The sequence below is a fragment of the Crocodylus porosus genome, unplaced genomic scaffold, assembly GCF_001723895.1.
Source record: "Crocodylus porosus isolate Cpor-Errol unplaced genomic scaffold, CroPor_comp1, whole genome shotgun sequence".
Classification (NCBI taxonomy): Eukaryota; Metazoa; Chordata; order Crocodylia; family Crocodylidae; genus Crocodylus; species Crocodylus porosus.
In genome coordinates this window covers 3,930,746-3,949,773 of record NW_017728945.1, presented here as the reverse complement: position 1 = coordinate 3,949,773, position 19,028 = coordinate 3,930,746, and the positions used below count along the sequence as shown (strand labels likewise).

Here is a 19,028-nt window from a genome sequence, read left to right as displayed (position 1 = left end):
CCTGTTCCCCCGAGCACTGCCAGGAGTGACCAGGAATAACGGTCACAAGCTGGCAGAGGGTAGATTTAGGTTAGATATCGGAGGCTCTACTTCACTGTCAGGGCAGCTAGGATCTGGAACCAACTTCCAAGCAAAGTGGTGCTGGCTCCTACCCTGGGGGTCTTCAAGAGGAGGCTAAATGAACACCTTGCTGGGGTCGTTTGACCCCAGTACTCTTTCCTGCCATGGCAGGGGTTCGGACGCGATGATCTGCTCAGGTGCCTTCTGACCCCAGTAACTATGAAACTAGGTCAGGAGTGAGGGGCACTGAGTTGAGACCGGCCACTGACATTTACAAATGGGTCCTGGTACAAAAAAAAGGTTGCGAACCACTGCTGTAAGTACTCATTACCAAACTGTAGCTACAATAATGGGAATAATACTACCTCTTTCCCTTATTTCTCAGAATACCCTCTTTGTGTATTGGAGAAGGATGCTGACCAACACCAGAACTGGTTCTGCAGCAGAGAGGCCAGAGTAAGTGGGGATCATTCCTTAGCTCTCAATTCATATAGTTGCTAAATAGCAGGATAGGTATACAGGAAGGGAAAGGGAGGGTTGTAATATGGAGCTTAAAAACTTATCCATACTCAACAGGATATCTTCTCTAAAATATCCCATTGGTGCAAATTCATTTTCTGTGGGAAGATGTCACACAGTCCCTCACATCCTGACTTGACAGTCACCTGAGCTCCCGTGGAGTCCAACAGGATCCGTTCATTCCTGAAGTGAGGAGCACAAGAGTATGCGCTGTACTCATTGTAGGGATTTTCTCAGGGGGTTACAGAATTCACTCTTTGCCAAGTCCTTTACAGGTTCCCATTGGAAGACAGGGAGTAGCAGGTTTACAGTCTGCAAAGACTGATGGAAGACTCATATTTCCAATCCACTGTCACAAGATGAGAACTGGGAGGGAAGTATAAGTTCACAGCTTATTACCTGTTGGTGAAAAAGATCTTCCTCTCCAAACTCTGCTTCGTCCTCCTTCTCCTCCTCATTCACACGTGCCACTATGGATTTTGTGACGCTTCTTACTGCAACCTCCTAGACATAGGGGCAGATAAAGATATATTTGGTATACTGTTCCTTATTTCTGAGGGTTCACTGTGCCATCAAAATGCACCACAGAACTCTGGAGTATCAAAGCAACTGACCATATATTTGACCCACTAACCCTGGTTTTGTGAAACTAGAGCCTGGACAGAGGTTTGTAAAATAAATAAAGTCTTTTCTTTGTTTTCAGTCCTACTTGATTTTAAACTTTATTCTCTCCAGCCCCCCAGGGCTGACATTCCTTATCTTCACAGTCTTTGTACATTTTTATAAAAAAAAAACAAAAACAAAAATAGACAGGCCCAACTTAGAGCTGTCTAATGAAAGACTGTGGAATGCACTAAAACATTTTACATTAGTGAACAATTATGCGTCATTAAGAAACCAGATTTCCACTCTTAGACTATGTCAACTATTTGGAACAATTTTCAGTTAAATACTGAAAGCTTCAGGAGTCAGGATATTTCCTTTCATTTTTAAATTTCTTTGAAGCAGAATTAGGTATTAAAAACAGTAGCGTTCTGTACAAGGACACATTTCTAGAATAGTGGGTAAGAAATTAATTAGCATATCTGTGGCAAATCTCCCCTGGCACAAATTTATAAGTAGATAGACTGTCAAATTTTAGGGTGTGAAGAGACTTTTTTTTTTCTAAGCTAATAATCTAATAAATTTGCTCCACTTCAATACTGAGCTAGTTCACTTTCTGTTTGTGTGTCCTGTGCTGCTGTTCCTGCACAGTGATTTCATAATTAGAAAAAAGGTAGCATGAACACTGATGAAAAGCTGATAGGTTTCATTTTCCTATTCCTAAACAACTACTGCAGCAATGCATATTATGAATAGCCAAAGCAAAATCCTCCCTTGCAATTTTTTCTATAGGGACTTTTTTGTTGTTGTTTTTTTAAGTAGTAATGGGATGATTTAGGACAAATGAAAAAACCACTAATATGCAACAAATGTAAACTCCCAATACAGTTTCAGTATTTAAACAGATATCACTACATTCTTACACCATCTTTTATCTAGCATCCCAAAATATGCCAGGTACCATACTTACTCACATACCATCTCCCCCCCCCCAGTCAGCATTCCAAAATTGGGGTCTCAGTCATAAGACTCAATCTCCTCACTTCACTGAAACAGAAGCATGCAGATACTGCGCTTTAATGGTTGCTAAGATGTCTGCTACTGTTTGCTTGCTGGTCCAGAAACAAGAAGAGCTGAGCATGCTAGTTTGTGCCTGAAGGAACGATCAAGCTGGCTCAAGGGAAGTGAGCTGCTGCATAGACTATGACAACTTGATGAGGCTTGTGGTGTGGAAACAACACTTGATTTACAGTGAAGAAATAACAGTCTTGCTACTGCCATTACAAGGAGCTGGGGCCTAGGCTCAATGCTATCCTGCCATATCAAGAAGCTCCTACTGCCTCATGCGAACAGTCTCTTAGGAAGCCAAGCTTTCTGGACATACTAGTTAGCCATGGCTCTAAACAGATTTCTTTTTCTTAAACATTCTGCCTTCCAAAAAGTGTGTTATTTAGGGGCAAGTGCTTTCCAAGAAAAAATGGTATTTTCAACCTTTCTTGGAATACCCAGACTGTTTTCATGTCCTTCTCTGCTGGAAATGTATACTCAAATTGAAGCAAATTCTCTCCCCTCATGAATGTTTTCTAAAAGCTCTACACAGATTATCAGTCCTTTGAACACATTTCCTTAAATGCTGTATAATTATATATAATACTTAAACAATTAAATACTAAAAACTTGATATTGCTTTGTTACAGAAGACAGCCATGGAAAAAACAAAAACATTTTGTCAAAATATGCAAAAGGATTTGGATGGGTAACAACATATTTGTCCAAGAGACGAAACCTACCTCTCCATCAGAGTTTACTAGGTATGTACGGATGTTTCCTCCAGTGCCCCAGCTGCTCTGATTTTTCCACACAAGGACAGAAGGAGGGCTATGAGCCACACCTGCATCTGCAGCCCAGATCTAAAGAGACAAAAATTCTATAATCAATGCCTGTACTTTTCTTCTTGTATAAGAAGGGATGCCTAATTCTGTACTTTTTTTTTCCAGCACCCACTTGACCATTTCCATTTCTCAAGGATAGTGAAGTAGGTAAATCTACCCGAAGAAGAACATTCTTTGCCACTTACAAGTTAGCAGCTGAAAATTAAGAGCAACCATGGTTAAAGGGAAGAGGAAAGACTAACATATCAAGCACCACTTTGTTTCTGCATGCAACATTTTTTCTTTTATTTTGTCTGGGTTCTACTATGGCAGCAAATGTACCAAGATTAAGAATGTTTCTAAAGCATGGTAGCAACACATCGTGGCAAGGCCATCTCCAAGCATACTATGACCACTAGCTTCAAACCCATGAAAACATGCCAGTGCAGCAGTCAAGACTGGAAGAAAAAACAGGGCAAGGCATATACTGGTATTGACTGGATTCATTTTAGAGACAGGAGTAAACATCAAGAGAATCACCAAGAGAATGTAAAAGGTTGCTTTTAAGTCATTCAACAAGCATTGGACTCCCAAATCTGCACGACCAGGAAGAACCCCCTGTGACTGACTAACAGCTGCCATGCACTACTCAAGACACACGTGGCACAGTGACTGGGCAGCCAAGATGATGCTGGAAGGTCACACAAGTCTGCCAGAAAGGAATAAAAGGCAGTGAAGCGTGACCTTCAGTGGTGCCCTCTCATCCAGCACCCGACCTGCCGAGACAGAAGAACAAGCAGGTGACCCCCTTCTGGAGAAGGCATCACCTTGGAGGAAGCTGACCATCGACAGCAGACTCCAGCACCCAAGATAGATATAAAACCAACATCGGTGCTACATTACTATTGCACAGCAATTGTGTGTGTGCATGTGCACTAAGGCGACCAGTACCTATCACAACCCCCCAGAATTTGCATTCATAATTTTATTAAAACTTCACATCCCATCTAATAAACTAGAACTTATGATAATCCTGCGAGTTAGTCCTTTGTAGCCAAAACTGACAATAGCAATTGCTACAAGTCAGAAAGCCATGCATATCAAATCCTAACCAGCTTTAAAAGGGCCATTTTTCCCCAAGTGCTTTCCCTTAAGCTATAAAATAAAATGAATGGTGGCAAAGTCAGATATTCAAGGACCATAAAGTCATCCCTTATCAGCAATGCTTGGCAATCTGAAATTCTGAATTGGAGGCTGGACAATTTTATTTCCAGAGATCAAGGTAACTGGGTTCTCTATCCTTTGGGACCAACCTAGCATAGCTGGGCTTTTTCCATTTGCTGCCACTATAAACAAGGCTGGGAGGGACAGGAATATAAAAGGACAGCATCTTGAGGGGGGGAGGGGAGGAGATATTTTATATGACCCACCCATCTCCTTAACTGGGGGATAGAGGGTCACTATTTCAAAACAGCCATGCAAGAAAGGAAGAAAAAGACTGCAAACACCAATAGGCCAAAACACTTAAGGAATAAAATGCAGCCATAGCAGAGCACAAGCACTTTCTTAGAGAGGAGGATGATGCCATCATAAGGAGCTGAGGGAATGTTAAGATTATATTTGGTGCCAGACTGACAATTCAGCGGTGCCATGTCCAGTGGTGGTGCCATTGGTCCTTGAACTCAGAAAGTAATGGAGCAGAACCATCGGACCCAATGAAGTAGGAACTACAGACTCCATATCCCACACTTCTGCCTGGGTGTAAGGACAGATTCAATATGTAGCTCACTCTAAGTTTGCAGTTACTACTGCCAAATTGGCACCCAGTTACAAAATAAACCCAGGTACAAGATGATACTTCAAAGATCTGCACCTCCTGCCCTCAGTAATAATTGACAAGGGCCTAGTATCCCATGACTCAACAATGTAAACAGATGATCTAGCAAACAGAATGGTGGAAATCTCAATGAAATCCACGCTCTGCAGCAAGCACTCCAATTCAAACAGGCCAATGCAGACGCATCCAATGTGGCAAGCCAGTAGGGGGTGCTCCTGCGCTAAGCCACCCACCTCACTGCAACAGACCACCTTCCAGGCTCCAACTGCCTCCCTGGGGGCACCTCACTACTGGCCAACCCCCTTCCTGAAGCAAACTTGCTAGCCTGGGGGTAACGCTGCCACCACCCAGGGTGGTGATCCTGGTTCTGTGTCCCCTTGGAAACACGGGCCTAGTAGCTGTTGAGGGTACTCAACTCACTTCAAGAACCTGGGGTGCTTCCCTGAGTCTGAAGCGCAAATAGTGGTCTCCCTTAGTTAGCCAAACCAAGGGGACCCCAAGGCATAATCTAGCCCCCTCTCCCAGTAAGTCTCCCATGCTATGTACAAAGGAGAACTTTATTGGCTACAAGGAGAGTAGGTTTGGAATAGGGTATAGGGTAGAGCAATATCAGAGAAATCCCATTGAGCAGGGGCAGGCAATTATTTCGGGCAGAGGGCTGCTTACTGAGTTTTAGCAAGCCATTGAGGGCCACATGACAGGCAGCCAGGGGCAGATAAATATTTTCTAATTTTTTTGAGTGGCCCCATGAGCCAGACAGAATGTTCTGGTGGGTCGCATTTTGCCCACCCCTGCCACAGAGCAAACGGTGGCTGGTTAGCCTTCGATCAAGCATCTGAGTTACTGAAAGCTATATATGTAGTTCGATCTCAGGTAGCTTACTCAGGAGTATCATCCACAGGTAGGAAGAGATTGCCTCTGGAGGTATGCAGTTCATTGAGCATAAGTTTCAAAGACAGCAAGTTTCAGACAGTCCAGCTTCTCTCTCTCTCTGTTTTCATCATGGCCACTGCCCCTCCTCCTGGGCAGTCCTTAACTTATATAGATCTTATAACCTCATTTACCAGGTCCAATGGAGGCCAGCAACTGTTGGCTGCTAGCCAACCAATTTGACATCATCTCTGGTTACTGGGTAGATTGGTACTGCTCAGAACAAAAAGAAGCCCAAGCCCCTCCCTCACCCAGGTATGTGATGCCAGTCACATAGGCAGAGGAAGCAGGTTTCCCCCCTCCCTCAGGAATGTATCCAACTCAGGGTTACCTAAAGAGATGGGATGTCTGCCCTCTGCAGGGACCACATTGTCACATAGCAGAGTTTTTGGGGAGAGACAGAGGTGGCATTCTGCCACATCTGATACTCTACAAGCTTCTACAGAATCTCTTTGAGACTGGGTGGTCTTAGGGGTTGATTGAATGGTACCATATATACCCTTTTGAACCCTTATATACCCCAACCAGCTTTTGGGCAGATCAAAAGGTTTCAGAAATGCAAGAAATAGAACCCCCATATAGTAGCAGACAGCAAAATAAGGGGAAGCTTTGTTTTAAGACCTGATAGGGCATATCCTATGCATCTCAACCCTGGAAAAGAAAATAGTCTTTGAGCAGAGGCAGTACCAGGAAATGTCAGTGATGGTCTGAGTTATTAGTGATAAAATCAGAAAAGTCTAAGGCCTTGGGCTACATGAGGATCATTTAATTTTTCTTTCTTTTGTGGCTGCAGGACTGACAAATATTGCACTTATGAGGAATGCAAGTGTCCAGTGTAGGCATCCACTGCTGGCAAAAGGCCTTCATGCTATAGACTGCTATGAAACCCATAGATTTCCACAAGGAGAGAACAAAGAAAACAAAAAGATAATTCTCTTTAGTAAAAGATTCCTAATCTGGTGAAAAAGAAACAAAAAGACCCTCCCTCTTTGCCCGCCAAAAAAAAATTCTGATATAAGCAAAGCATCAAGGGCTCAAGACATCAGTACTTCATTGCGCAATTGAAAAACTGTTAGGTAAAAGCAGGGAGAGAATGTGTGAAGGGTGCCAAGTCCCCAGATAGTTGGCAACGGTAGACTGCTTCAACATTTGAATTATGAGGAACGTAGGGAAAAACAGGCCAAGGCTAAATAGTATGTGATAGCACCAAACCAGTCAAGAACACTTTGTGTTCAAGACAGATGAACAGGTGATTGAGAGGTACTGTGGAGCAGGAAATGTGCACGGTCCTTTTTCCTCTGGGCATGTGATGGTGGAACCAACGTGAAGTACACTTCAGTACTACCAACCCCAAAGTCTCCAGTCAAAGCTCGAGGATTGAACATACACAAGTGAAAAGGTCTGTGGACAACTACTCAAGAAAGAATAAATGTTTAAATCAGCAATACAATACTCAGAGGTAGCCAGATCTGAGCAAATATAAGCTTGGTTTTCAGAAGTTTGAGTCTGAAATACTCTAATTCATCATAACCTTTTCTTTCAGAAGTTTCAGTTTTGCTGAACTAAATTTCCCAAGAGGGAATGAAATACCACAGGGCAAACTTAATTCCGCATTAATTAATAAATTTGTTCCTGAATTTAATAACAGAGAGCAGAGTCACTGCATTTGGTGAATGCACAAAAGTATGTATAAAATCCAAGATAAGTAGGCCCACCTCAGCTATCTGAAACACATGCTTGACTTGATGCTATAGCAATTCAGCTTCTGTGCATGATGCATCTGACAGAAGAGCCCAAGCCTACTCTTACCAGTAAGCTCAAATAAAAACAGAAGCTGTTCATCAAGCCTTCTTAAGCACCCTGGCAGTTTGTGTGAATACAACCCAAAAGAAGATTCCACAGTGACTTACTGTAACTGTCTGCCCAGCCCGGAGGATATACTTTGGAGTAAATTTGTAGGCAATTTCTTCTCCTTCTCCTATTTGCCTCTTCAGTCTCCAGTTACCCAGAGACTGATCCTGAGAGAGAAACACAAAATTTTGTTTACAAAAAACTAATTACAGCCAGCCAGCAGTATTGTGTTTTACCTTTTTCTTTTTCCTTAAAATGGTATGTGTAGTTACTTGCTTTGTTCAGTACTTGTTATGTCACATGCATGACAGCTTATAACTATTTTTCCTATATACAATAATGATTTATATTAGGGAACTGGCAACATTTTGTTGGCATGAGCCACCTTTTGTGATCCAGCCCTTGCTACAGACCATAAGTTTCCGGACCCCGAAAGGGCACAACAGCCTGCACTACTATAATAATGGTTGCACCAACAGAAATTTTTTTGGCCGATACCGATGGCCAATTTTTAAGGAACCATATTGGCTGATACTAATCCAATTCCAACATGCAGCTAGACAGTTTGGAGACCAGCATCGGGCCGGTAAGTCCGGTGCAGGGGAAGGGGTGGGGGGAGGCAAGAGAGGGGCAGATTGAGGCTCCCGTGGTGAGCGAGGGAGCGGGCCTTGGGCAGGCGCTGCTCAGCCGGGGCAGGACACAGGACAGAGCTGTGAGCGGCTCATCTGTTGCTGTGGGGGTGGTGGCTGGAAGGCACCCTAGAAGGCAGTGGAAGCGTGTGCCCCTGGATCTGTGCTGATGACCCATGCTGAACCACCCAGGTGTGGGTGCTGGAAGGAAACAGCCCCCAGGTGCAGGGGATGAAGGGACCCTGCCATGGTCTGTGGGACACCTCCCCGGGGCATCACCGGGCCAAGGAGCAGCGCCAGTTGAGTGCCAACAGTGACCCAGGTGCTGGGCTGGGGGGGGAATGAAAGCCCTCTCTGCAGGGACAGGTGGTAGAAGAAAAGGCCTTGGGGCCCAGAGGGAGTGAGATCCAAAGGGTAGCGCCGATTTATCCGGAGCTGGGCTCTGTTCTCTTCTGCCCAGTGGGGACCATGCCCAGGGGAACACTACAGAGGGGATTGATGGCACAGCATAACACAGCATTTGTACCAGATCGGAACTTTGTGGGGTGCTGTGTCTGACCCATAAGCTGCCCCAGTTACTGCCCCTGGTTCAGACTGCAAGTTCCTTATGTTAGGCCCAATCCTGCAAACATTTACAAATCCATGCAAGTGCACTTTATAAGTGCCCTCAGAGTAAGTGAGACAATTTATGTGAGCAAACTGACCTTTCTGTGTATCTGCAGTACCAGGCTGCTGAATATTTGAATTTTTGGGGCACAAACTAAGATCTCTTTTAAGTTTTGTACAACTGCCAAAATGCCAGAACATGTATATAACGATCAGTTTCCACACCCTAGACAGCAACAGCAGTGGGTGAGCTGGAAGACCCCATTCTTGCAATTCCTTGAAATTAGTGACAGGTGTTTGTGTCCCAGTCACCCACCCCTAATTTTTCTATTAGTATTACAACACTACGATTGCCTCTTTGCTACTACTGATAATTTGATGCTTCCTGAAGGAAAAACGCCCAAATATTAGTCTTCTTTCCTCCTTCAAAGGGTTGAGTTAAGGTTATGAAAGCCTGTGTCATATTCAGATGCTAGTTTATTCTGCACTTTCTATTAATTTTATTGACACTAACCTTCTCAGAATTATTTTTAAGTTGAACATATTTCCCCTCCAGGTCTATCTCTTCTATGCTGATGCTTCCTGTGGATGAGGCCTGCTGGGATGTTTGGAAACTACTGCTGCTACTGCTGCTGCTACCAGCACTACTCCCAGTTCCAATTCCACTTGTACCGCTGCCTGAAAGCTCCTCTGCTTCAATCCGTTTTCTCTTGCCTCTAGAAGACCGAATAAGTGAAGTGCTGCTGCTGCTGGAAGTAGCCCGAGAAACTGTAACACGGGAGGATGGGCTTGGAGACAGCTTCAACCTTAACACAGAAAGACAGACATTTTATTCAGATGAAGGAGAAAACAACTAGATTTTCTCTACAGTTTCACAAAATGTTTTGAGTACTAACACATAGCAACATACTACAGCATACTATTAACCTAGGCCAATGGTTTTCAACTTTGACTCAAGGCACCATTGTATGTGTACTAACGAAGGGTCTGGAGACAGGAGCAGGGGAAAACATGGAACTCTAAACTCCAACATAAAGAAAAAAGGAGTAGAATATCAACCAAAGAATGATATTTATCCATAGTATTTTAGGGATTATATAAACATACATGAATACATGCATGTAATGATGAAAGCAACTGCATTGTGTGTGACACGCTAGAGCTTAGGGGGCCAATGTGACTCAATTAGGCAAAGTTTGGATATTCTTGACCAAACAGAACAAAACGTATTTGTCAATGCCTACCTTTTCTCCTCTCCTTCCAGAAGTTTTCGGTAAGCACTGATTTCCATGTCCAGTGCTAGTTTGACATCAAGTAGCTCCTGATATTCTGCAAGCTGTTGCTGCATCTGGTCCCTCATTTCTGTCATCTCCCTCTCCCTGGCATCTAGCATCTTCCTGAATTTGTCCCGCTCACCAGCCATCATTTCCTCCAATTCCCGAATACGATCTTCTGCAGCACTAGCCTATTGGCACATTGAAATAAAAAGTCAGTCAGTCAATCCAGAGTACATATACATAATCAAGTTCTTTATGTACACATGGTCCCCTCTGACTGATGCTACAAAAAAGTGAAATAAATCAGGAAGCTGTACTCAGGAATTACTTATCAGCAATGGTATTCCATACGTAAAAACCATTGCAACAAGAAGCAGAAACGTAAAGACTCAACCAGTCCAATCACCCATGTATTATTAAGTGTAGCCTTAGAGTGACTGAAGCACATGACACTATTTGAAGTGATTTTATGTAAGAAATTCAGAATTGTAGATTTTTAATAAGTAGTTGGCTTGAAAGACTCAAAATCTGACACCTAGCTTGGGTTGACTTCTACTAGGGAAGAGAGGTAAAATATAACTGTTTCTGGTTTGTGACTAAAAAAGCATAACCTTTAGAATACTTTTTCTGGAGGAAATTCTCATAAATACACTTTCAATATTCACTCTCCACCAAAATGTATATGAAAAGCACTGCTTTGTACAAAACATTCCTACTCATAAATGCATTCTTCAGGATGTGCACAGGAAGGAAAAAAAGAAATGGAAATTCATATTTTACTTAACCACACATTCAGAATTTGACACAGAGAAATGTAGCCCATCACCTGTTTTTGCAGGCCAGAAAGCTGGTAGCTGAGAGACTCTATCCTCATGCGAGCCTCCTTAAGCTCCTCTCGGGCAGCACTGGCAGCTTTGTCATTTTGATCAGAGGAGAGTTTGGCATTCTCCAGCTGGAAGAGAGTTTGACACAGATTAAACTAGCCACCACAAGAAAACACAGTCCAAACAAGAGTACAAGGGCTTAAAACAACTAGTTTAAAGGAGGACTGTCCTAAATTTATGAACCAAATTATATGATGTGGCTCTCTTTGATGTCAAGGGACTGGATTCAACCCAGGAGGTCCCTTACAGATTACACACCATGTTCCTACATTTATAGTTTTATTTTCAAAGCTTGATTCTGCTATTAGAGCAGACGTCCTTCAGCTTTTCTATTACACAATCTAATTTCTAACATCATTAGACATTAATGAGCCCCCCTCCATCTAAATAAACGATTTAAAAAGGAATTTTAAATAAGTTTGATTGGAAATTAAATGTTTTCAGTAAACTTCTTGCAAAGCTCAACTGTCAAACAATTCCATTTATAAGGAGGCTAGTTTAATTGTAGGTAGGACTTAAAAAAAAAGAAAAATAAAAGGCTCCCTCCCCACCATTATTTTTAACAGGAACAGAATCTGGAGGGAGGTTGCAGGGGGCAAGAACCATTTGGTTAATGCCATAAATACTGCCCATTCTTTTACCCCACCATAAGCATACATGGCATTAACCACAGCTGAGGGATTTTCCCCATCTCCTCCCTCAATTATTTGCCTATTGCAAAGTTACTGTCTTGTTACATCACTAACTATACTGTGGTAGCATCTACAATGAGGTATGATACTGTGAACCCCCCACTATGTCATGAAAGAATTAAATCTTTTAAGCAACAAACAGGAAACAGAGTGCAAAAGACACATGCTTACGTTAGTTTCCTAAACAAACAGAAACCATTCTTCTAGCAAACCCATCAGCACAGGCATCAAACCTAAGTAACCACCTTAGGAAAAAAGGGAACTGACTCCAGGTTCATCTAAGTCATCATCCTGTCTTCAACACTAACCTATACAAGAGGGTTCAAAAAAGATTTAAGAAATCTATAACAAGGCAGATAATCCAACCTGCACATTACGACTCATTCTGACCATTAATGGTTCAAAAGTAGCTTAACCTCTGAAGTGCAAATTTTTAACTACCTTCTAAAATTTTTCAGGAGTTTGTAAGTAATACACATTTCCAATATTTTTTTGAAATCTTAGCAAATTCCTGACCTTAATTTCTTTCTGTACAACAATTTCTAATATAATTATACATTACATAAGAATGTTTGTTTTTTAAGGAGTTCAAATATGATTAATTCCTTTTGTTCTTACGAGCAAAGTGAGCGAGTGGTAGCTGGCCACATTAGTCTGAAGCCAGGTAGACGTACATAAGCTTTCATGAGCAAGAGCTTACTCCATCAGAAAGGACATGCAAGATCAGGCTATCAGATACAGATATTTAAGAGCCTGTTCTGTGCACGTCGTTTCATAGCATCTGATCAAGAGAGTCCTTGATCACAAAAGCTTATACATCTCTGATATAGTTAGTCTATAAGGTGCCTCTCTACCTTGCCTTCTGGTCTTGCTGTTAATTAACAGGAAGGACAGAAGCTTCATATCTACCACCTCAAGCCCACTGGTTATTTTATATGCTTTTATCATCTACCCTCTTACTTGACACTTTCTGGCATAAAAAAAAAATTCCAAACTTTATTAACAGAAGTTACTTACTCATATAACATGCACACCTTTTCCCACAAAAATCAGCCCTCCAAAAGTGGAGTGCACCTGAAGTAGGGCAACTAGTTTTCTTTGTTGAAATAGAAGCATGAAAATGCTGTGTTGTAAAATGGCTGCTAGTTGCCCTCAGCAAGCAAGCAAGAGGGGCAAAGTCCACTGGTAATCCTTTTACAGCTTCATGAGGCACTTGAGCCTCAAATGCTGAGTTAAAGAGGATGAACTAAGGAGAGGAATTGGGGTAGTACTCAGGAAAGGGGTAGATCAGGAACCGGTGCCTTCTTGAGGGTTTGGCCCCATGGGAGCTGAAGTGGCAAGTATAGACGCTGCAAAATTAAGTACAGGCAGTCCTTGGACTTATGACACAATTGGTTCCCGAAAAAGGCATCTTAAGTCAAAATATTGCAACTCGGAACCGATTTTCCCATAGGAAACAGTGTTATAAATGGGGGACTGCTTCCTGAACCAAGGCCCGATACCCTGTTTTCACCAAGAACAACCCAGAATTTTGTACTCAGTCAATTAGAGATGGGTAAATACAGCTACATTAACACATTTATATTGTAAATAGCAACCATATTGATTTGGAAGGACTTCTCTGAGGTGACTTTGCTAGACTTTTTGAAGGCTTCTTGCCTGGATTCTTCTCAGGAGTCTTGGCTGAAGGTTTTTCTGGAGTCTTGTCTGCTTTCTTAAGGCAAGTGTCCAAAGACATTTGGACAAATGTTCTCCAGGGAGATGGGTGACAGCAACTTGTTTGCTGGCATGGCATCACATCAGATCAAGCATTGTAAAGTCAAAACTGATGTCAGAAAGTTGAAACAGGGCGTCAACTTAGAAAGGTTGTAAGTGCAAAACGTAAAATTGAGGACTGCCTGTACTGCCACACCCCAGTGGTAGTGTGATTTCTCAGTATTAGGCAATGGCTGATTATTAGACTGGAACCACCTCATGCTTCGGACTTACCATATTTACTCAAATTTACCTCCTGAATATAAGACAACCCCCAATATGTCATATAATAATTTAGTATAATAATTCTATACATCAAATATTTTATTTCTCCCTTTCTCTTTCTATATATGTATATTTGTATACAAATTCTACATATTAAATATAAATCTGTATATCAAATATATAATATCTATATATTATACTTTAGTATAATAACTCTATACATCAAATATATAATCTCTCTCTCATTAACCACAGGACATGACAAAGAAGAGCAGGGTCTGACAGTAAGGGGAGGGGGAAAAGGGGCTGCCATGGGAAAAGTTAGAGGGAAGCAGAGACAAAGGGGCTTCCTGTCCCCCCATATTTTTTCCCCTGTGGTAGCAGTGGAAGGGAGACAAATTCAAGGCAAACTTCCAATAATTAGTTTCTATGCCTGGAAAATTATAACAATTTCATAAATTTTCCATATACAGAATCTAATTATGGGGGGGGTCTCATTCAGGGGGTCATCTTAAGACAACCCCCCCATAATTAGATTCTATACATAGAAAATAGAGCTGTCAGTTAATCGCGGTTAACTTACACAATTAACACAAAAACAAATTAATGCATTAATTTCTTAACTGTATTAATCATGCATGTTGCTTTGACCAGCCCCAGACTCCCCCTCCCACGCTGATCAGCAGCAACAGCCAGGCAAAAGCTGCTACTTGGCACGGGGAAGCGGCCCCTCTCCCTCACTGCAGCCAGGCCCTTCTTGCTGCAGCCGCCCAGAGGCCATGCCCAGGCTGCCCTGCGGCTCCTCTCTGCTGTCATCAGTGCTGCCTCTGAGTCAGCCAGCAGGGCAGCAGTGACAGTGCAGAGGAGCCTCAAGGCAGCCCAGGTATGGGCTCCAGGAGGCTGCAGCAAGAAGGGCGCGGCAGCAGTGAGGGGAAAGGGCTGCCTTTCCTCCATGCTAAGCAGCAGCTTCTGCCCAGACACTACTGCTGCTCAGTATGGGCAGGTGCGTTTGGAGTAGGCACAGGGCAGACCAGGGTCAGGGCTGTGCGCGCTGTTCATTAGGGCTGTGGGAAGTTTCAGGTGCTGATTCAATTTGGAAGAGATTCAGCCCAATTCGGCGGTCAAATCTCTGAATCCAAATCAAATCGGGACCAATTAAAAGGTCTGAATTGATTTGAAGGTCTCCAAATCGATTCAGAAAAGATTTGGAGAGCTTTGGTGATTCCGGCAGTCCGGCAGCTTCAGCGATTTGCTGGCTGGAGCAGGGAGCTGGACCCAGACTCCATGGTGGTATGTAAGGAGTGGGACAGGAGGAAGGGGACCATGGGGGGACCCCTGCCAGGCCCCAATCCCGGCCTGATCCAAATTGATTTGGCCAAATCTGGGAGATTCGGCTGCTGCCTATTTGGCCAAACCTATGAATTACACAGGCCCCATCCCCCAGCTCTTTGAAAAGAAAAAAAAGGCCCCCGCTCACTGGCTGCTGTCTGGCAAGGGGGTAATCCCCGCTGCCCCCTACTACTGCCCTCCTGAAGCCCCAAGGCGACTGCAGCACCGAATTGAATCGCTGTCCCCCAATTCAGCTGAATCTGAAGCGAATACTAGCCACTTCACACAGACCTACTGTTCGTAGATTGTAAGGCTGGAAGGGATCTTGGAAGATCATTGGATCCAGCCCCCTGCACCAAGCAGGAAAGACAACTGGGCCAGCAAGATGACCATCCAGTCTCCCCTTGAACATTTCCAGAGTAAGTGATTGCACCAGCTCTGGAAGGAGTTTATTCCACATTCTGGACATGCTGACTGTGAAGAAGTTTTTCCTAATGTTGAGTCTGAAACAGTCTTCCAGGATTTTGTGGCTTTCCCCTCAGGTGCCCTGGTAAACAGTTGTTCCCTAAGCCTTTGATGTACTCCCCTAATGTAGAGGTAAGCTGCTACCAAATCCCATCTCAGCCTTCTCTTTTTCAGGCTGAAGAGGTCCCAGGTCCCTCAGCCTTTCCTTGTATGGCTTGCCATGCAAGTCTCTGATCATATGGGTGGCTCTTCTCTGAACTCTCTCAAGCTTGCCCACATCCTTGTTAAAGTGTAGTGCCCAGAACTGGACACAGTACTCCGGTTGTGGTCTCTCTAGTGCTGAGCAGAGCAGAAGAATCACTTCCTTGGTTTTGCTGGAGATGCATCGATTGATGCATGCCAGAGTATTATTTGCCCTACTAGAGGTTGGTGGTGGCAGGTAGGAGCTGCAGGGCAAACAAACTGGGCTGTTGGGGGGGGGGGGGGGTGCTGGCTATTGTTTAACTGTGCGATTAAAATTGTGATTAATTGCGACCATCTATACAACTTAAATCTCTTATTCTGGAGGCCAGATAGTGGGGAGTTGGTAGCTCACCCACGTCAAAAATTTCAATTACAGTCTACAAGAAAAGAGCAGATGGAAATGATCATGTGAAAGTTTTTGAAGTTAGAACAGGCAATTATGCATAAATCATGAAGTGAAGATTATGACAAAAGGTTATAAAAAATAAAATCAAGTTCATCTTCCCTAGCAAAGCATGGGTTCAACTAGTTGGGGTTTTTTAACTCTTGCAATAAATTGCAATTTTTTAAATCATTTGTCAGCCCTAATAGAAATTATATAAACTTGATATCATTTTCCAGGTATAGAATCATATTACTGGGGGGTCATCTTATAAATCATGATGGTCTTTTATTCGAGCAAATATGGTAAATACAGCAATTTACAGCATGCTTGCTAAACAGGTTGCCCATCCCTGGGCTAGATGAAATCACCATAAGTTGGTGCTGCCTGAGCAAGAGCCTGTGACTTCGTTAGAATGACTGCAGAGCATTAGCTAACAAGATGCCTCCCAAATTTAGAAGGGGGGGGAAGAAAAAAAAAAAAAAATCAGGAATTGGCTAATGAAACTAAGTAAAACCAAAGGCCTTATCCTTATGTTTGGTGCAGAACAAGATATTATCAGAATGTGCTTATTTTGAAGTAAAGGAACTCGCATGAGCATTGGTACAAAACACGATGATATTGGAATATTCGATTATGCATGAGTGACTGATTGAATAATGATGTGAATGACAAAAAGATAGTATGTGTTTGTGTAAGAGGATTTTGGCATTAATACATGTCACTGCATTATCTCCCACTGCCAGCAGTGTGATAAGCTACCTGACAATAATTAAAGGCTGTTCTGATAAATCAGTTCACAATCTGTGCTTTGTGTGTTTACACTTCTGAATAAGAGACTCTGCTGGCTGCCAAAAAGGTAGTATATAAACTGTTGAAAAATGCACTCAAAAAGCAGTTATGAAGTGTTCTGTCAAACTGGTAAGGTATTTCAAATGAGGCTGTCAGGAGTCTGTCTCAGGACAGTTCCAGTCAATGTTTTTGTTAATGAACTAGATGATGAAAGAGTCTACACTTATAAAACATGTGGCTAACACAAGGATTGCAAGCCCCCTAGAGGAAAGAACTAGAATTGAAAAAAAATGATCAACTACAGAATGCCTAAAACCAGCAAAATAATATTCAATAAGTGCAAAATACTACCAGTCAGGAAGGAAAAAAGTTACATGTACAAATACAAAATGGAAGACTATCTGCTAGGCAACACGAGTACAAGAAAGATGTCAGAGCTATAATATACATCACACAAGCTAAATATGAATCCACTGTGTAATGTCTGTTTTCCAACAGCAAGTGGCATTGTGAGAGGAGGGCTGTATGTAATTCATGAAAACTAGTTATTCCACTCTACTCATCATTTTTTAGCCCCAACTTACCCAGTCTTAGGCACCATTTTTATGTAAAGAACTGATGTATATAAACTAGAAGAATCTAAAAGATGAGCAACAAGAACGACAAGTGCTGATTCATGAGGAAAGGTTGATGTTTATGAAAATTAATGACTGACCTAGTCTTCCATACCAAACATACGTGAGTGCTTTAAAAAAAAAAAAAAAAAAAAATCAATTATGTTCTATGCCCGTCCCTGGAGGCAGTTCCAGAATTAAGCTAGAAACTGAGACTGTTCTTACTACTCAAGATCCTATTATCACTCAGCCCAGCTCCGATGTCATCTACACTAACAACTTCACCTCCGTAGAAAGGTAGACTGTTCTCTGACAAGGTAGAACTCTACCTGCAGAATTTGGGATAGACGTTCAAGCACAGCTTGTCCCACCATCTGTCTAGATCTTCATTTTTCCATTCCACTAAGCCCTATCTTGTCGAAAGACCATTTTATGAAGTTTAACATGCTCATTTTCTTTGGGTACTGGTTTGGCCAGAATACCTTCCTTGGACTCTGAGGAGTCTGACTAACTCCTGTTGTATCAAATCCTCTGACAGAAACCATGTAGCAGAAAAACATGCTTTACTATTCCTATCAGATTTGACATCATTCAAGAATGTTAACTCTTTAAAACTTGAACATGTCTACATAATTGCTGTCTATGGAAATAGCCTAATTTTCTAGATACTGTTAATTGTTGCTGTGTTTAATTTTTCATGAGTCTACAACACCATGTTTTTGATTGAAAACTGCTCCAGAAAAAAGGCACTCGGCTCTTGTGTGAAGGCAACCACTTCTTATAAGCAAGGATCCAGGTTTTCTGTTTCCCATGTAAAAATGGAGAAAACCACAGATTTCTCATTTTAATGGGAGAAAACACGGATTTCCCCTTTTAGCAGGGAAACCCGCAGATTTCCCCCTTTTGCAAAGAGCTCTGTAGGCTGGCTGAGATCCAGCCTGCAAGTGCTGTTTGCAAAAAGGGCGGGAAAGCTGCCGCATGCAAACTCCCACTCCCCACAAGCCAGGCAGCACATGTGTCGCCTGCAGAGGTGCACTGCTGCCCTCGCCCCTCGCCCTGGCCCTGCTCCTGGGAGCAGGCAGAGTGAGCTGAGGTGGGAGGCCGGCGGTGTCCCTTGCCATTGGGCCCCGGGGTGCCCTCTCCCCACTGCCCGTCTGGACCAAGGGAGGAGAGAATGTTGGGGAAAGCCCCACCAGGAGTGCCTGCCAGCTGGCAGGCACTCCATGTCTTCCCCCAACACATCCTTGCTTCCTCAGCCCCCAACCAGCTTCCCCACAAGTAGCAGTGGTGTGGTGGTGGCTGCCACATGTGAGCTTCTCCCCTCCCTAGCCAGGCAGAACATGTGCAGCCCAGAGAGGGGCACTGCTGCCCTTGCCCTCCCCCAACTCCTGGGAGCAGGCACAGAGATGCATTCCTCCCCCATTCTCGATCTGCACCCCCCAGCCCCTTCCTTCTCCCTGTCCT

At 43.1% G+C, this 19,028-nt stretch overlaps 1 protein-coding gene across 1 annotated transcript in view; it reads right to left on the bottom strand.

Moving 5' to 3' along the window:
* Positions 1–19,028, bottom strand: part of LMNB2 (lamin B2) — a 51,072-nt gene that overhangs the window by 10,031 nt on the left and 22,013 nt on the right. The window contains exons 6-11 of the mRNA XM_019550662.1: positions 11,010–11,135; positions 10,151–10,371; positions 9,421–9,712; positions 7,731–7,838; positions 2,973–3,092; positions 979–1,083 (exon numbers count right to left, since the gene is read on the bottom strand). Coding sequence (XP_019406207.1) covers positions 979–1,083; positions 2,973–3,092; positions 7,731–7,838; positions 9,421–9,712; positions 10,151–10,371; positions 11,010–11,135 — 972 coding nt within the window. The remainder of the gene's footprint in view (positions 1–978; positions 1,084–2,972; positions 3,093–7,730; positions 7,839–9,420; positions 9,713–10,150; positions 10,372–11,009; positions 11,136–19,028) is intronic.